At 34.5% G+C, this 15,539-nt stretch overlaps 1 protein-coding gene across 1 annotated transcript; it reads left to right on the top strand.

Annotated features, from left to right (window-relative positions):
• Positions 10,213–11,360, top strand: LOC109236181. Its single transcript, XM_019402390.1, has one exon. The coding sequence runs from the start codon at positions 10,525–10,527 to the stop codon at positions 11,056–11,058; it is 534 nt and encodes a 177-aa protein (XP_019257935.1). The 5' UTR covers positions 10,213–10,524; the 3' UTR covers positions 11,059–11,360.

Genomic DNA, 15,539 nt, shown 5'->3' with positions numbered 1-15,539 from the left:
AAAAGTATAACCAACTTTAACTTATTTGGGACTAAAATTAAAAATAAAGACAAAAATATTGTAAAAAAATATTCAATGCAATGCCTTGTAATTTTATTATAGTAATAAAAAATATAGCAATATCTTTCTTAGTCTTCCTTCCCTCTATGGAATGAGCACAACAAGGTGCCAATACCATCATTGGAAAAAAAAAAGGAACTAATCAAGAAGTGTCAAAATACAAGTTACATAATACATACTAATTTTTGTTCATACAAGTTACATGCATCTCTTATAAACTTCATAAATCCTTCAAGGTTCGGAGGAAGTTTCGTCGCTGGTGGCTGAAAAGTAGCTTGGTCATCGCCGCTTACATTGTGGGGCGAAGCAGCATCCTCAGCAAGTTTAGCTAGCATTCTTCGTAAGCTTCGTCTACCTCTGGTTGTGATTCAACAAGTCCAAAATTTCTTCTTTCTGAACGGATCCAATCTTTGAAAAGTACTGATTTTTCCAAGCTATTCCTCATAGACTGTCTATGATCACCGATTTAAAATTTTGCTTAACTGAAAGCGTTCTTCGGTGCCACTGTTGAAGCATGAATAATTAAAATATCTCGGGCCATCCTTGAAAGAATCGAAAAGCGTTTTTCTTTGTTCTTCCACCATTGCAAAATATCAAAGGTGCCGTCGGGATTCACTTCCTCAAGTTGCTGCGACAAATAAACTTCAACCTCATTTAGTTGCGAAAAATCATTACTACTAGAACTAAAAGAACCCCTCCACTTTGCCCTAACACTAAGTCTTCTTACTCTTATAGTTCTTTTAGAAGATTGAGAATCAGAAGAAGAAGGAGTTGGAACATTTGGTGTAGCATGATTTGAACGAACTTGATAAGCATTATAAATAGTTTCAACATTTGTTCTAATTGAGGCTATTGCTTCCGGAATTTAGGCAACTCATCATCTTTAAGTGCTAAACCATTATAAACAGTTTCATACCAAAATTAAGGACATCCTAATTTCATACAAGGATTTAACAAAGTAGAAACACCATAAATAGGAGGAATAAGGAAAAAATATTTTTTAAACTTTGTTCTCATAGAATCAATAGTAAGTTGATAAATTTTCCCACCATATGAAAAATGAGCAAACAAATTTGCAAGTTCTGCAATATAAACTAAACAGTTAGAAATTGTAGGATAATATTGCCCCAAAAATTCTTTTTTAGCAATTTGAAATTTTTCTAAAAATCAACAAGTATTTTAATATTAGCCCAATCCTCATTCGTAAGGTAATCATACATGTAATTCCATCTAGTTGGAAAAGGTTTAGGAACCTTTCTTTCTCTTAGGACACAATCATCGCATCTTTTAAAATATTCTCTAAGTCTACTTCTACAGTTTGAATGCAAAACCAGTTAAGAGCCATATTAACCTTTTCAGTTTGAATATTTAAAATTATCATACCATCACCCACAATTAAATGGTAAATATGACAAATACATCTAACATGAAAAATGTTACTAAATACAGGATTTAGCGTAATGGTATGCAAGTCTATAGCATTTGTATTATTAGCAGCATTATCCATTGAAACCGATATTATTTTAGCGCTAATACAAAAATATCTACGAATATCCGTAACTGTGCTAGCAATAAAATGCCCTGTGTGCCGTGAATCAATTATTCTATAAGCAATTATGCGCTTTTGTATTATCCAATCCTCATCTATACTATATTAAAAGCACGAAACCCCTTAGTGAAATGTCGTTCGCCTTTTTTACCCCTTAAAATAAGATTTCGCATTGGATGAAATTGTAATTTCAGTTAATATCCTAAATTTTAGGACTTTAAATCAACTAAAATTTTGATCATCAAATCTTTCCTTATTGAATTAAGTAAGAAATACTACTATTTAGGATTTAAAATTAATTAAAATACTACTATGAGATTGTATCTAACCTGAAATTTATTAGTGAATAATATTAAATTTGAAGATATACTTGTACGAAAAATATAAAATAAATTGCATTAAACACCCGTAACTCTTAACGACTAGGTGCAAAGATGCCTCTTTTTTGCAAAGACACTTTAGTCCCCTATGTTTATGAAAATACGACACATATCAGTTTGCGTAATATTTTTCATTATACAAAGTACTAATTTTTTATAGCTTGTTTAAAAGTTTCATTTACACACTTTTACTGAAAAGGAGATTAAACATATTTTGAAGTGGTTCTGCCTATGAGTCAACACTCAACAGAGTCGTCTAACCCCTTGAAACCAACAAGTTTAACTTAAGCAACGCATTTACCGGCCAAAAAATAATAATTAAGCAATATTAAAAAGTTATGATTTTATATCTATATCTATTTATATTTATATCTGTACAATCTTAAAAACAGGAAGGACCTTAGTGAAATACAATTCGATTTTTTACCCCCAAAATAAAATTTATATTGATAGAATAGTTATTTTATTATTTTCCTAATATTTAGAACTTTAAAACCAATTAAAACTTTTCACATTGAAGTTATCCTTATCTGAATTACTACAAAGGAAAATTTTAATATTTAGGATATCAAAATCAATTAAAATTTACCTCATACAAACCAAATAATTTGCTTATAATTTCTTTTTATATTTTTTGTAGGTACATAGACATTAGAAACGTGCATATTATAATTTTATAAAGCATTTCAAAATTTCATTCAATATACACTTTTCTCTCAAATTAAATATTTAAACTATTTTATATACATAATTTATATAATAATTTTTGAAAAATATACTTATGTCATCAAAGTGTAATCTATTTTTGACTATAATTTCTTTCATGTCAATTTTGCTAATAGTTAGAGATTTGAAATCAACTAAGTTTAATTTATTTATTTTTTTGTATAATATTAACAACTACACTCAATAATTATTTCAGCCTGCAAATATCATATACAAGACAAATAATAATTATATATTATAAATGCGTAAAACTTACTCATTTGTAATATGTGAGATTTTACTGGATATGTTGTTGTTTTTATTGAGTAGAACTTACTCAATAATTGTGAAATATCATACACTTAATAATTATATTTTATTAACGTTTGCAAACTGGAAGCAATAAGGATGAAATAGTAGAAGTTAAAATATATTTTAAATGAATTATGATTAATTAATTTTTTTCCTTTTTAAAAACATTCCAACAAATGATAGCTTTCCAAAATTTTCTATATATTATGTTATTTGTTGTAAATTATTAACTCGGTAATAGTTTTTTTTAAGTTAATATTAATTATCATTTATCAAATTTTTTATAAGAGCTATACGCCAACCTCTTTCATTCTGAAATCTAAGACCAAACAAATTCATATTTTTAATTTGTATTATTTTACAAATCATCGTGATAAAAATATTTTACTTATTTGTTTCGCTATTTGACAATAATTTTTATAAGATATTCTTATAAAATTATAAGGACTTTCATCGGACAGGATTTTATCATTTATTTAACTAGCTAAATGAGATCAAAATTTATAGTATTAGAAAGTTTTTTTTGGTTAAAGTATTAGTATTAGAAAGTTATATATATTAATTTTATTTTAGAGTTCAAACATATTATTCAATACTTATATGTTTTTTAAAAAAAAATTATTTATTCATTGACATACGAAACACGCGCAAAGCGCGTACACTAAAACTAGTTAATCCAATGACGTGTAACAGTAAGGTAATTACAGTCGTTGTTACTTCTACCAATATCAGTTGTAATAATAATACGACAATTTATATGAGTAAATAAATAGCGCAAATATTGTTCATATTCATGCTTATATTTATAAATATCACTCTTTATTGTTGTGCGAGGAAAATCTTTATAAGTAGGATTATAAAACTTTCTAATGTAATGCACAAATGCAGGGTCAGAAGGAAAACTATAGGGTAAGCACATAACAATAATCAATTTTGCCAATTCTTCCCGACTTTTCTTGGATCATAATATAAAATACCACTGGTAACATTGTTAGTTTTCGATTGAAATTGATTTAAATCGGTAATAGGGTCAGCCTGACTAGGACTAGGTGCTCTTTTCCCCTCGGCCAGAGCTTTCAAACATTGATATTTGACGTTATCTTTACGGTATTTTTTATGTATCTATCCAAAGATTCCGTCCCTGACCGCGATCCCACATATTTAAAAGCTAACTTCATACCACAAGTTATATACTTAGCCTTATTTTTTGGAACTAGTTGAGTAAAAAATGGCCAAACAGGTGATGTTTCCTGCCGTTTGGTAGGTTTTCTAAAAAAGTAGGGGCAGTAACGGGAGTATCAGATGGGCCATCATTTGGATTAGCAGCGTTATCACTAGTGTGGCCAACATAAGGAGCAGGACTAGTGGGTGTATCATCATCCGGTATGAGTTTCATCAAGATTAATTTCCTCATCATCATTTTCATCAATACTATTATAATTATTAGAATAGAGAGCATTCATTAATTCATGGTTTAAAAATTCACCGGATGCAATATTATGGCAAAATTTAGTGTCGCTAATTTGTAATAAACTATTATTAGTATCAAGAATAGCAGGCGTAGGACGGCTATGAGGTTTGGTTTGGGGAGCGGGCGGCAGGGGAGGAGGAACAACAGTACCACTAGATTCGCAAGTCTTGGATTTTCCCTTATTCTTAGTTTTACCAAAAATATTTCTTAAGGAAGACATCTTAATGAATCAAGTAATAGCAAATAAATAAAACAAATAAAACTATAATATTAAGATTTAAGACTTAAGAGTTGGAATGAGTTTACCGGATTGACGAACAACTTTTTGAAAATTGATCGTTGAAGACTTGAAGACTCCAATTTACCAACTTCACAATTTTTTCACAAAATATAATAACCTCAATATTTTTTGACTATTTTCTGGAATAAAGTAAGCAATAGTAGCAACATTGCAATTTTTTTACTATTTTCTTGATAAAGTAAACCATTGTAGCAAGTGTAAAAGAAAGATAGATTGATATTGATTTGTAAGAAAAATGAAAGAATGAGGGGGTATTTATAGTAGAAAATAGGGAAACAGTGTAATAATAAAAAGTTTGGGGTTAAAAATTATTGGGGGTTAAATGACTATTTTTTAAATACCCAATGGCTATCTTTTAAAAACCCAATGGCTACTTTTTTCAAAAGCCAAACGGCTATTTTTTTTTAATTATTTCCGTTGGGCCCATTTGGCCCGTCAAGGGACCGCTCCGGTCCCGATCTCTTGGCGGGCCAAATAGGCCCGGTCCTAACGATTCCTAGCTAAATACTGGCCCACAAGCCCGGCACAAGTCCACCTCTAACGGGCCAAATGGTCCCAACCCGTTTAGCCCATTTAGCCCGTGGTCCCCGGCCGGCCCAGTTGCCCGCCTTACGAGTTACGCCTAGTGAACATTGAATATCATGGTTTTGAACCAAACAAAACTTTTAAGGGCTTAAAATAACCACAAACCTAAATGGTGGTAATATATTTTTAACTGAGGAAGTGAGAATCTCTTTTACCAGGAAGAGAGAGTAGTAGTCTACTAAGCACTTGCTAGTGGTAACACACTCATATTTTATTTTTAATTTTTAATTAGTACATACTACTCTTTAGTTTGCTTTTTATAAAGCATAGTAAAATTAGGTGGGAAGAACAATATTTAAAGGTGGCTTTATTCTTTCAATTTTTCCTCTGCAACTGAGATATTGACAATGAATGCTTCCAACAAAGCACAATTAAAACAAGATAGACTCTTTTCACTTACTCAAAGGGCAATCAGTGACCAAAAGGACCACAAACAGTCACTCCAGCTTGTTATTCAGTCTATATTCACCTACAAGAATCCAAAATATAAATCATCTGCAAACACATAAACTCTGCATGACAATGATACTTGACAAAATATAAAATAAACTCAGGCATGTTGTATAGCAGGATAATTTACCTGCTACATTTCTTTGCTGTCACCAGTATTACAAATGTACCTCATACATACTTCAATCAATTATGCAGATCCTGCTAGGGCAGACCGGTGCACTAAGCTGCCGCTATGCGCGGGGTTCGGGGAAGGGCCGAACCACAAGGTCTATTGCATGCAGCCTTACGCCGCATATCTGCAAGAGGTTGTTTTCACGATTCAAACCCGTGACCTCCTGGTCACATGACAACAACTTTATCAGTTACGCTAAGGCTCCCCTTCTGTGCAGATTATTATAAATTATTATAATACGTCGATGTAACACTCGTATTATCTCCTGAATGGAGAAAGTGGAATGGTGGATTTCTTAAGTGGTGTATATGGTTCAGGGGGCCGAATTTCTTGAATCAGAAGAAAAATGACATTGCTTAATTTGATTTGAAGCAGCATTTAAACTGCCAAATAAAGATTCACAACTAAGTATTTAGCGCTTGTTTTATCAACACAAACTCACTCCAATTTGATGGTATACTATGCGAATTATATTTGAATTTCTAGTCACACGATCTGTTGTGACATGTCAAATATTCCCTTGCTGTGAAAAAGCAATGGTAATCTTAAGCTTCATCGGTTGGACACAAATAAAAGTGTCTTGTTGAGCATATGTTATTACAACATGCCACTATTTGTCATTTGGTGGATGTTTTTTCACATTTCTTTATAAGAAAAGCTCCTGCGCATAAAAGATATCGCAAGTAATAACCAAGATAAATTCTGCAGATCAACATAGAAACACAAATAAATAGAATATTATGTGCGTCTAAGTGTGTTTTGTACTTCATAACCTACTACATATCATCTAAAAGTTTATCTTTCACATGCTAAACCTATAGGTGTTAACCGGACGGGCTGGTCCGCGCTGGACAAAAAAAAAAAAAAAAACAGCCTGTCCGGTTATTGTTCCGGGCTGTTAGTGGACTGAGATTTTCCGGGTTTTGGTGGGGCCGATTGAGTTCGGGCTTAACGGGGCCGGAACCGGCACTTTTTTTTTGTATATTTTGTTTTACATATTCAATGTTATTGATACTTAAGTATTTTCAAACTTTTAGGGCTTAGAATTAAGGCTTACAATTAAACTTTAAAACTTTAAAACTTAAAGTTTTAAATTTGAAATATAAATTATAAAATTAAGTGGCTACATAAAATTATTTAATTAGACCAATATGTAAGGATCAAACTTCAAAGGCATTTATTTCATATTTTCATTGCATAATAATACTTCAAATTAACTTATCTAATACACTAACACATTAAGCTTAAATAAGTCTAACAAATTCAAAATAACACAAATTATCTCAAATCAACTTAAAATACGAATTGATGGAGGACACTCAAGACAACTCTTGATATGCCTCCTTAAACCAGTTGTGCCTTCCCCCTTTCGACGAATATTAATGACTAGACCACAGTTCTTGCACTAAACTTTGCGAACTTCTTCATTTTCTTCTACCACCTCAAAGTGTTCCCAAACATGTGAGCGCACTCTAGAAGCACGGGGCATGATACTTGAACCTAACAAAAATAATAACCACACTTCACTTGATAATTATAATATTGTAGTGGCTACCGTAAATAATTGATAAACTTGAAATATTAATTAATTGAGAACTTGAGAACAATAAGCAATTCAATAATCAAAAGGGATTTGAGAGAGAATTAGAGCAGAAGAAGGGAGCAAGTTGTGAAAAAAAATAAAGAAGAGGGGGGCTATTTATAGTTATTAAAAGGCTAAGAATGTAATTTATCAATTATTAGGGGATGAAGGGGCTATTTTAGTAAGGAGATAGGCCGAAATGGCTAAAAGTGCAAAAAATAGCCGTTTCCCAGTGGTCATTTTTGATTTTAACCGTTGGCAACGGTCCACAATTTTTTTTTTTTTTTAAAAAAAATTGTAACGGTAACCGGGCTGGACTTGGCTGTAGCCCGGTAACGGGTAACTGAGCTAACTTGGTTTCGGTGCACCGGTTACCAAATTTTGTTCTTCCAAGCCTGGCTCCCCGCCCAACCCTCCCCAGCCCGTCCCCAACCCCTATAGTACCGGGCTAACCCGGGCTAAACCGGGTCGAACTGAGTTGTGAACAGGCCAGGCCAGCCCGATTAACAAGTATAGCTAAACCCATGAAAAGAAATCATATACACTCACCTTATCTCAAGCTGTGTACGTGACACTGCTTCATCAATTTTTGTCATAAATATGTTCGTATAGATAATACTAAAAATATTGGGTATAAACCGCCAATACTTGCCTTAAAAAACCGTCACAAGTTAACATTTTATTTTGTGGCGGTCGTCATTGCGGTTTTAGAAAACCGTCGCAAAATAGCTCATGGCAAATATAACAGTGACATTTTTTGAAACCGCCACAATTTATTTTATATGGGTCGAAAATTGCCACAAATTTACAAAAAGGAGGAATTTTTTTTAATCCAACATGGGCCTATAATTAAAGATATGTTCTTTCGGTAAAAATAGTACGGGCTAGCCAGTTTTCGAACTGGTCATTCAAAAATAGCCAGCATTTGCAAAGTCATTGAAAAATAAACTATTTTGCTGCAACACGAAAAGTTCCAGCATAATATGATGGAGATCGGTGCACCTGCGTATGAACTTCCAGCATATTATGCTGGAACTTCAACACGCGAAAAGTTCCAGTATATTATGCTGGACCGATATATTATACTGGAACTCCAGTATATTATACTAGAGTATTATTCCGGATTTTGAACAGTATTTTCGTTCAGATTTATCTTTACATGAAAAGTGGCTAAATTCCGATTACTTTTAATTATACTGGAGTATTATTCCGGAGTTTGAACAGTATTTTCCTTAAGATTTATCTTTACATGAAAAGTGGCTAAATTTTGATTACTTTTGAAACTGTGGCTATTTATATATGACCACTTGTAATCTGACAATTTTTAAATTTCTCCCGTTCTTTCGCTATTAGTTTGAAAAGGAGGAGTTCAACCTGCATATGGTTGTTCATATTGAAATGTAGAAGCACAGGAGTAAGGAAGGTGAAAGACCACGAGGAGTTTCTAATCCAAATGGGCGTATAAAATATATAGCCCGTATCGGAAATTATTTACATTCGATAGCCGAAAAAGTGTATAAATTTTTTATATTTTTTGTATATATATGTGCATTCTGCATGTTATATACAAAAATTATACAAATTCTATACACTTTTTTCAGCTATTATACGTAAATAATTTCTAACACGTGCTAAAAGTGAAAAAAGCCTTTCTATTCTTTCGCCTCTAGCTTGTTTGTCTGAAAAATCAAACATTTCCTTCACATTTAACTTGTAGACATTCTTCCTCATCTTTAACATTTTCCATCAATTGTCAAAATATTATCTTATAGTTATTAGATAAAATACAGCGTAAATTGTCGCGTTTACTTGTGAACAATTCCATCACAAGATGCCCATAATCAACAAAGAAACGAAAACAAAAAATATTTGAGAATTAATCCATACTATTAAATTATTTCAATAAACCCAAACCAAGCATTATTTTAAGGCTGCTATCATCTTCAAAGATAAATAAAGGTATAATCAAGTTTTGTTCTAGTAAATTATTTCAAACTTAGATCATGTAAATAATTAGTAAGCTAAACCAAGCAAATGATCCTTCCTATATTTTGCTCTATTTTTTTGCTCATATTATCCATAAGAAAATGCATTTGAAGCAAAGACGGCCCTAAGATTTTAACGCGACACATGCACCATTATTTCTTTTCCAAGGTCAGCACATTGGTTAAGGAAATTTGAGCAAGCTGCTCAACCGATGCCCTCTAAACGCTTTTAGTATTCAAGGTAGCAAGTTATTTATATTATCATTTTCAAGATATTCAGACACATACGGCTCCGATGACCCTTCAATGATACAAGTAAGTCCGCCCAAATTGGCAGTCAACGGTGGTACCTAGGGCTGTCAAATTTGGCCCAAGCTCAAATGACCTGACCAACCCGCACGCTCAAGGTTTGGCTGATTATTGACCCACCCATTTATTGAACTCAGCTATCTTGACCCAGCTCATCTCAACCCGTTTAAAGTTGGGCTAATTTTTAGCCCAAATTGATCCATGAGTAACTTTGCCAAAATATTTTAGAAATAATTTTTTTATTTGATATGTTATATATGGCAATAATAAAAGAAAAAAAAAAGTCTTATTTAGTAGTTATACAATTCATAAGAAAATAATACATATTAGTTAAAGCTTGGTAAGAGTTGGGCGGGTTAGGCTATGACCCAAATTTTAGCCCATTTTGACCCAATGCATCTCAACCCAAGTAATTTTTGGGCGGGTCATTTGACCCGCACAGTTATTGACTCAACCGATTTAATCCGCCCAAAATCGGCCCAACCCGTTCATTTGACGCCCCAGTGGTGCCCCATATGATAAGAAACTTTATCTCTAGAGATTTTGTTAGAGCCACTCTTTCCCTTTGCATCCCTGGGATTGTTACACCTAAAAAAATAAGGACAAAACATCAGAAGAAGGCTAACAAGAAAGAAGAAAACAAGTTACACTTTGGCTAGCATGTTGAAGCATAGAATAACATGCAATTCACAATGCTTACCATATCTTTTGCCTTACTTTCCCAGCCATAATAACAACCCAATTAAAACTGCTGTCACCTTTCACTCTTCCTCCTCCATCACTGCTCGGAAATATTCGAGTGCCGGACGGCCTCTGGCCTCCGTATTTTGCCGTGCAAGGAGGAGAGTTATATACGATAATGATGACGACGAAGAAGAAGATGATCAAGAATATGGACACAATACAGAAATAGCAATGTTAGAGTTTTATAGTCAATCAGTGAGAAATGAAGCTCTTCTTGTGAAAGCTGTTGTGAATGAGGAAGAAGTAGAAGTTTTAATATTCAAGGGATTTTCTTCATGTTTGAGTTATGGGACTTGTCCAGATCCATCAAAGAGTGTGCTTCCAGCTAGGGCAGTGATTAACTGTGTAGATAGAATAAAAGGACCTTTTGACCCTTCTAACATTGAATATTTGGAGAAAGGATTAACTGTGGAGGACATCAAGGCTAGGGTTCTCCCAATGGCAAATTAGGTATATTCGTAAACCGGATTCAGAATTTGAACTTTATGGGTTCAATATTTAAGGTTCTTAGCATTGAATTCGTTATATTATAAAGTTATGGGGTTTATATCTGAGTACTATTTATTATAATTTTCGTAGTTTTTTACCTATACTATTATGTTCCGCGTCGAAAATACTGTAATGAATTCAGATGAACCCCGAACAATTACATTAGCTTGCCCCCTGCCTAGGAAAAGTTCAAATTCAATTTGCAGTTTTTGTATCATATACATGCCCAAATTTGACACTAACATATATATGTTTCAAAATAATTACCTTATTGCATTTTGGATATATGCAGTTTATCATACCTTTAGAGATTTTATACTTTGTTCTTTTAGGATTTTCCTTTTCTTGTTGTACTATGTTTGTTAGGACCGAAAAAAGTCAGGTGTCATGCGGAAGATAGCAAGCAAACCTTGAGCGACGATAAATCATACAACAAAAGAGAAATCTACCAAAAGAGATACAAACATTTAACGTTGTTCGGTCAACTGACCTACGTCCACGGCAGAGATGAGCAATCCACTATAATAAAAGAGAGTACAAAATATCGAGAGAACAACCTCACGAAGAGGCAAACACAAGTGACACACTAACACTTGTCCCGTAAAGTTCTCCACCTAAACACGACTCTCAAGCCCCATATGACTACATTGTGGATGCTACTGAATGAGATGACGGATCTTCAATTTTAGAACTCCAACCCTTTTCCTACAAGAAAAGGACTAGCCAAATATGAGAGATTTGTAATTTCCTTCTACAAGAAGGAAAACCTAATAAAGGTAATTATATTGCCCTTTTCCTTCAACAAATAGGAAAACCAAATATGGTAAGAAAATTATGGCAAACACCTAACAATTCTCCCCCTTGGCCTGAATTTTCTGACAAAATTAACTTAATCTACCTTCTTCACATAGCCTTCAACAGGTCGCATCTCCAAATCTCCACCGCAAAGTTTGTCTCAACGTGCGTAGCACACCAGTCAAATTTTTCAGAGAAAAATCACGATTATCATCAAATATGTTGCGGCTAGAACTGAACCCGCCAAGATGAACATGTTTTGAATCTTGCTCTGATACCACTTGTATGTTGAGGAAGAGGCAAACCCGAAAAATAAAGAAGATAAAGAACACCAAATTTTAACGTGGAAAAACCTTCAAATCGAAGGTAAAAACCACGGGATCACAAAGATCCAAAAAGCTCCACTATAACAATAAGAGGGTTGCAAAAGTTCTCCAGATTGGCTACACAACAAGGACCAAACACGGAGCAACAATAGCAACAAGAGCAACAACTAATCAATTGAAGAAAGAGTATAATCCAAAAAAATGAAGCTGTTGTTCGAGGCTCAAAATAAGATGCTACGAGCCTCCAAATCCGATCTCCACCGTTCAAATCTAAGACCAAGATGTTAAGAACACTCAGTCAAAATTTCAGCCCGATCCAACGGTTAACGAATCGGAAAACATGAAGTTGGCTGGTCGGAATAAAAATCTACAGCAAAATAAATACTTTTCTTCTCTCTTCTCTCTTGATGAAAGCTCTCTCTAAACCACTCTTATGTGCTTAAGTCTTTCAAAGACTTGTATCAATGAGCATAGAATAATTCTCCAAGGTTGTCCTATTTATAAATCATGAGTGGTGCTTTCTCTTAAAGCCAAAACCCACTCTAAATAGGAATAAACACCGAATCCAATTCCGAATAGGAATGAAAATCAAAAGATGATAGGATTAGGCCATTGGGCCTTTGGCTGGACAACATGGGCATGAGCCCAACAAACTCCCCCTCCAGCCAAGGGGCCAAATGTGTCTTCAAGTAGAGGAACTATTGACAGGCTTCATGCTTGCCAATTTTCTGTAAAATTCATGTTTATCTGCAGCCACCGCCTTTGTCAGCATATCCGAAGGATTTTCATCAGTGTGTATCTACTCAACCTCAAATAATTTCTCTTCCACGGCCATTCTTATCCAATGATACTTTCTATTTATATGTTTGGTCTTAGAATGAAAAGTGGAGTGCTTGGCGAGACAGATAGCACTCTGATTATCACAAAATAAGATGCACCTTGGCTGCTCAAAGCCAAGATCATTAATAAACTCCTTTATCCATAATAGTTCTTTGGCACCTTCTGTGACAGCAATATATTCGGCTTCTGTGGTGGATAGAGCTATGCACTTCTGTAGTCTAGATTGCCAAGAAACAGCTCCCCTTGCAAAAGTTATCAGATAACCGGAAGTGGATCTTGAATTATCAAGATTGCCTCCTAAATCAGAGTCTGTGTAACAAACAAGTTCAGGCTTGCCATTGCCAAAGCACAGCTTCAAATCTGCAATACCTTTCAAATACCTTAATATCCATTTTATTGCATCCCAATGTTTTTTTCCAGGATTAGAAAGGAATTTACTAACAGTACCAACGGCATGTGCAATATCTGGTCTAGTGCAAACCATAGCATACATCAAGCTACCAACGGTAGAAGAGTAAGGAATACGAGACATCTCCTTTTTCTCTTCATCAGTAGATGGACTCTGACTAATACTCAATTTGAAGTGTTTAGCAAGAGGAGTACTAACCACTTTTGCATCTGTCATATTGAACCTCTTGAGTACCTTCTCAATGTATTGCTTTTGGGACAGAAATAACTCCTTTCTGTCTCTATGTCGGTGGATTTGAATGCCCAAGATTTTCTTTGCTGGCCCCAAGTCCTTCATCGCAAACGATTTGCTTAACTGCTTCTTAAGGACTGCGATTTTGGATTTATTCTTGCCACCAATAAGCATGTCATCCACATAAAGCAATAAAATAATAAAATCATCATCAGAGAACTTCTGGAAGAATACACAGTGGTCTGAAGAAGTTTTCTTGTACCCTTGTTCTTCTATGACAGATTCAAACTTCAAATACTATTGCCATGGAGCTTGTTTCAATCCATAGAGGCTCTTTTTCAATTTGCAGACATAATTTTCTTTTTCCTTAGTTACAAAACCCTCAGGTTGCTCCATATAAATCTCCTCATCTAAATCACCATGAAGAAAAGCAGTCTTGACATCCATCTGCTCAACCTCTAAATCTAGACTTGCGGCTAAGCCTAGAACCACACGGATAGAAGACATCTTTACAACAGGGGAGAAAATTTCATCAAAGTCAACTCCCTTCTTCTGGCCAAAACCTTTAACAACTAACCTCGCCTTGTATCTAGGCGCAGAGGTATGGTTATCTTGCTTTATTCTGAATATCCATTTGTTAGATAAAGCTCTCTTACCTTTCGGCAATTTCACTAACTCATATGTGCCATTCTCATGAAGTGACTTCATCTCATCTTCCATCGCTTCGATCCAATGATCTTTGTGATTATCTTGCATGGCTTCATCATAATTCTCAGGTTCTCCCATGTCAGTCAAAAGTACATACTCATCAGGAGGATAGCGCATGGATTTTTGCTTCTCCCTTGTAGATCTTCTAAGAGAGGTTTCAGGAGCATTCGAAGTAGTTACCTGTGTAGGAATTGGTTGCTGATCAACCACAACTTCATCAACTGGAGCATCCATAACATCTACACCATGATGATCATTTTGATCTTGATCACTATCTCCATCATTGTCTTAGGTTCCTTCATGTGCAATAGGTGCCTTAGCAATTGAAACTGGATCAATATCAACTAAGCTCTCATTACTCTGAGAATCTATCTTCTCAGCTTTGTCAATATCTTCAATAGTTTGGTCTTCAAAGAATATAGCATCACGACTTCTAATAAGTTTATTATCAATTGGATCATACAAACGATACCCAAACTCATCTTGACCATAACCGATAAAGATGCACTGCTTAGTTTTGACATCCAGTTTCGATCTCTCATCTTTAGGAATATGCACACAAGCTTTACACCCAAAAACTCTCAGGTGATCATAAGAAACATCTTTGGCAAACCAAACTCTGTCTGGGACATCACCATCCAAAGCAACAGCAGGAGACAAATTGATAACATAGGCAACAATGTTAAGTGCTTCCGCCCAAAATGTATTTGGAAGTTTAGCCTCTGAAAGTAAGCATCTAACTCTCTCAACTAGAGTTCTATTCATCCTCTCTGCCAAACCGTTCAATTGAGGCGTCTTGGGCGGAGTTTTCTGATGACGAATTCCTTGTTCCTTGCAATAGTTATCAAAGGGACCACAATATTCACCACCATTGTCAGTGCGAATACATTTTAATTTCTTCCCCGTCTGTCTCTCAGCTAAGGCCTGAAATTCCTTAAACACGCCAAGTGCTTGATCTTTAGATTTCAAAGGATACACCCAGAGCTTACGAGAATGATCATCAATGAAGGTCACAAAGTAAAGTGCACCACCTTTTGACTTTACTTTAAAAGGACCACACAAATCAGAGTGTACTAGCTCCAATAAATCGGGCTTTCTTGAGGGAGGATGACTATGAAAGGAAACCCTTTTCT

This window comes from Nicotiana attenuata, chromosome 12 (genome assembly GCF_001879085.1).
Source record: "Nicotiana attenuata strain UT chromosome 12, NIATTr2, whole genome shotgun sequence".
Lineage (NCBI taxonomy): Eukaryota > Viridiplantae > Streptophyta > Magnoliopsida > Solanales > Solanaceae > Nicotiana > Nicotiana attenuata.
This window is presented reverse-complemented; position numbering and strand designations above follow the sequence as displayed.

Excerpts from the sequence above, each read along its gene's own strand:
- LOC109236181 (XM_019402390.1), top strand. The coding sequence starts at position 10,525 with ATGTTGAAGCATAGAATAACATGCAATTCACAATGCTTACCATATCTT.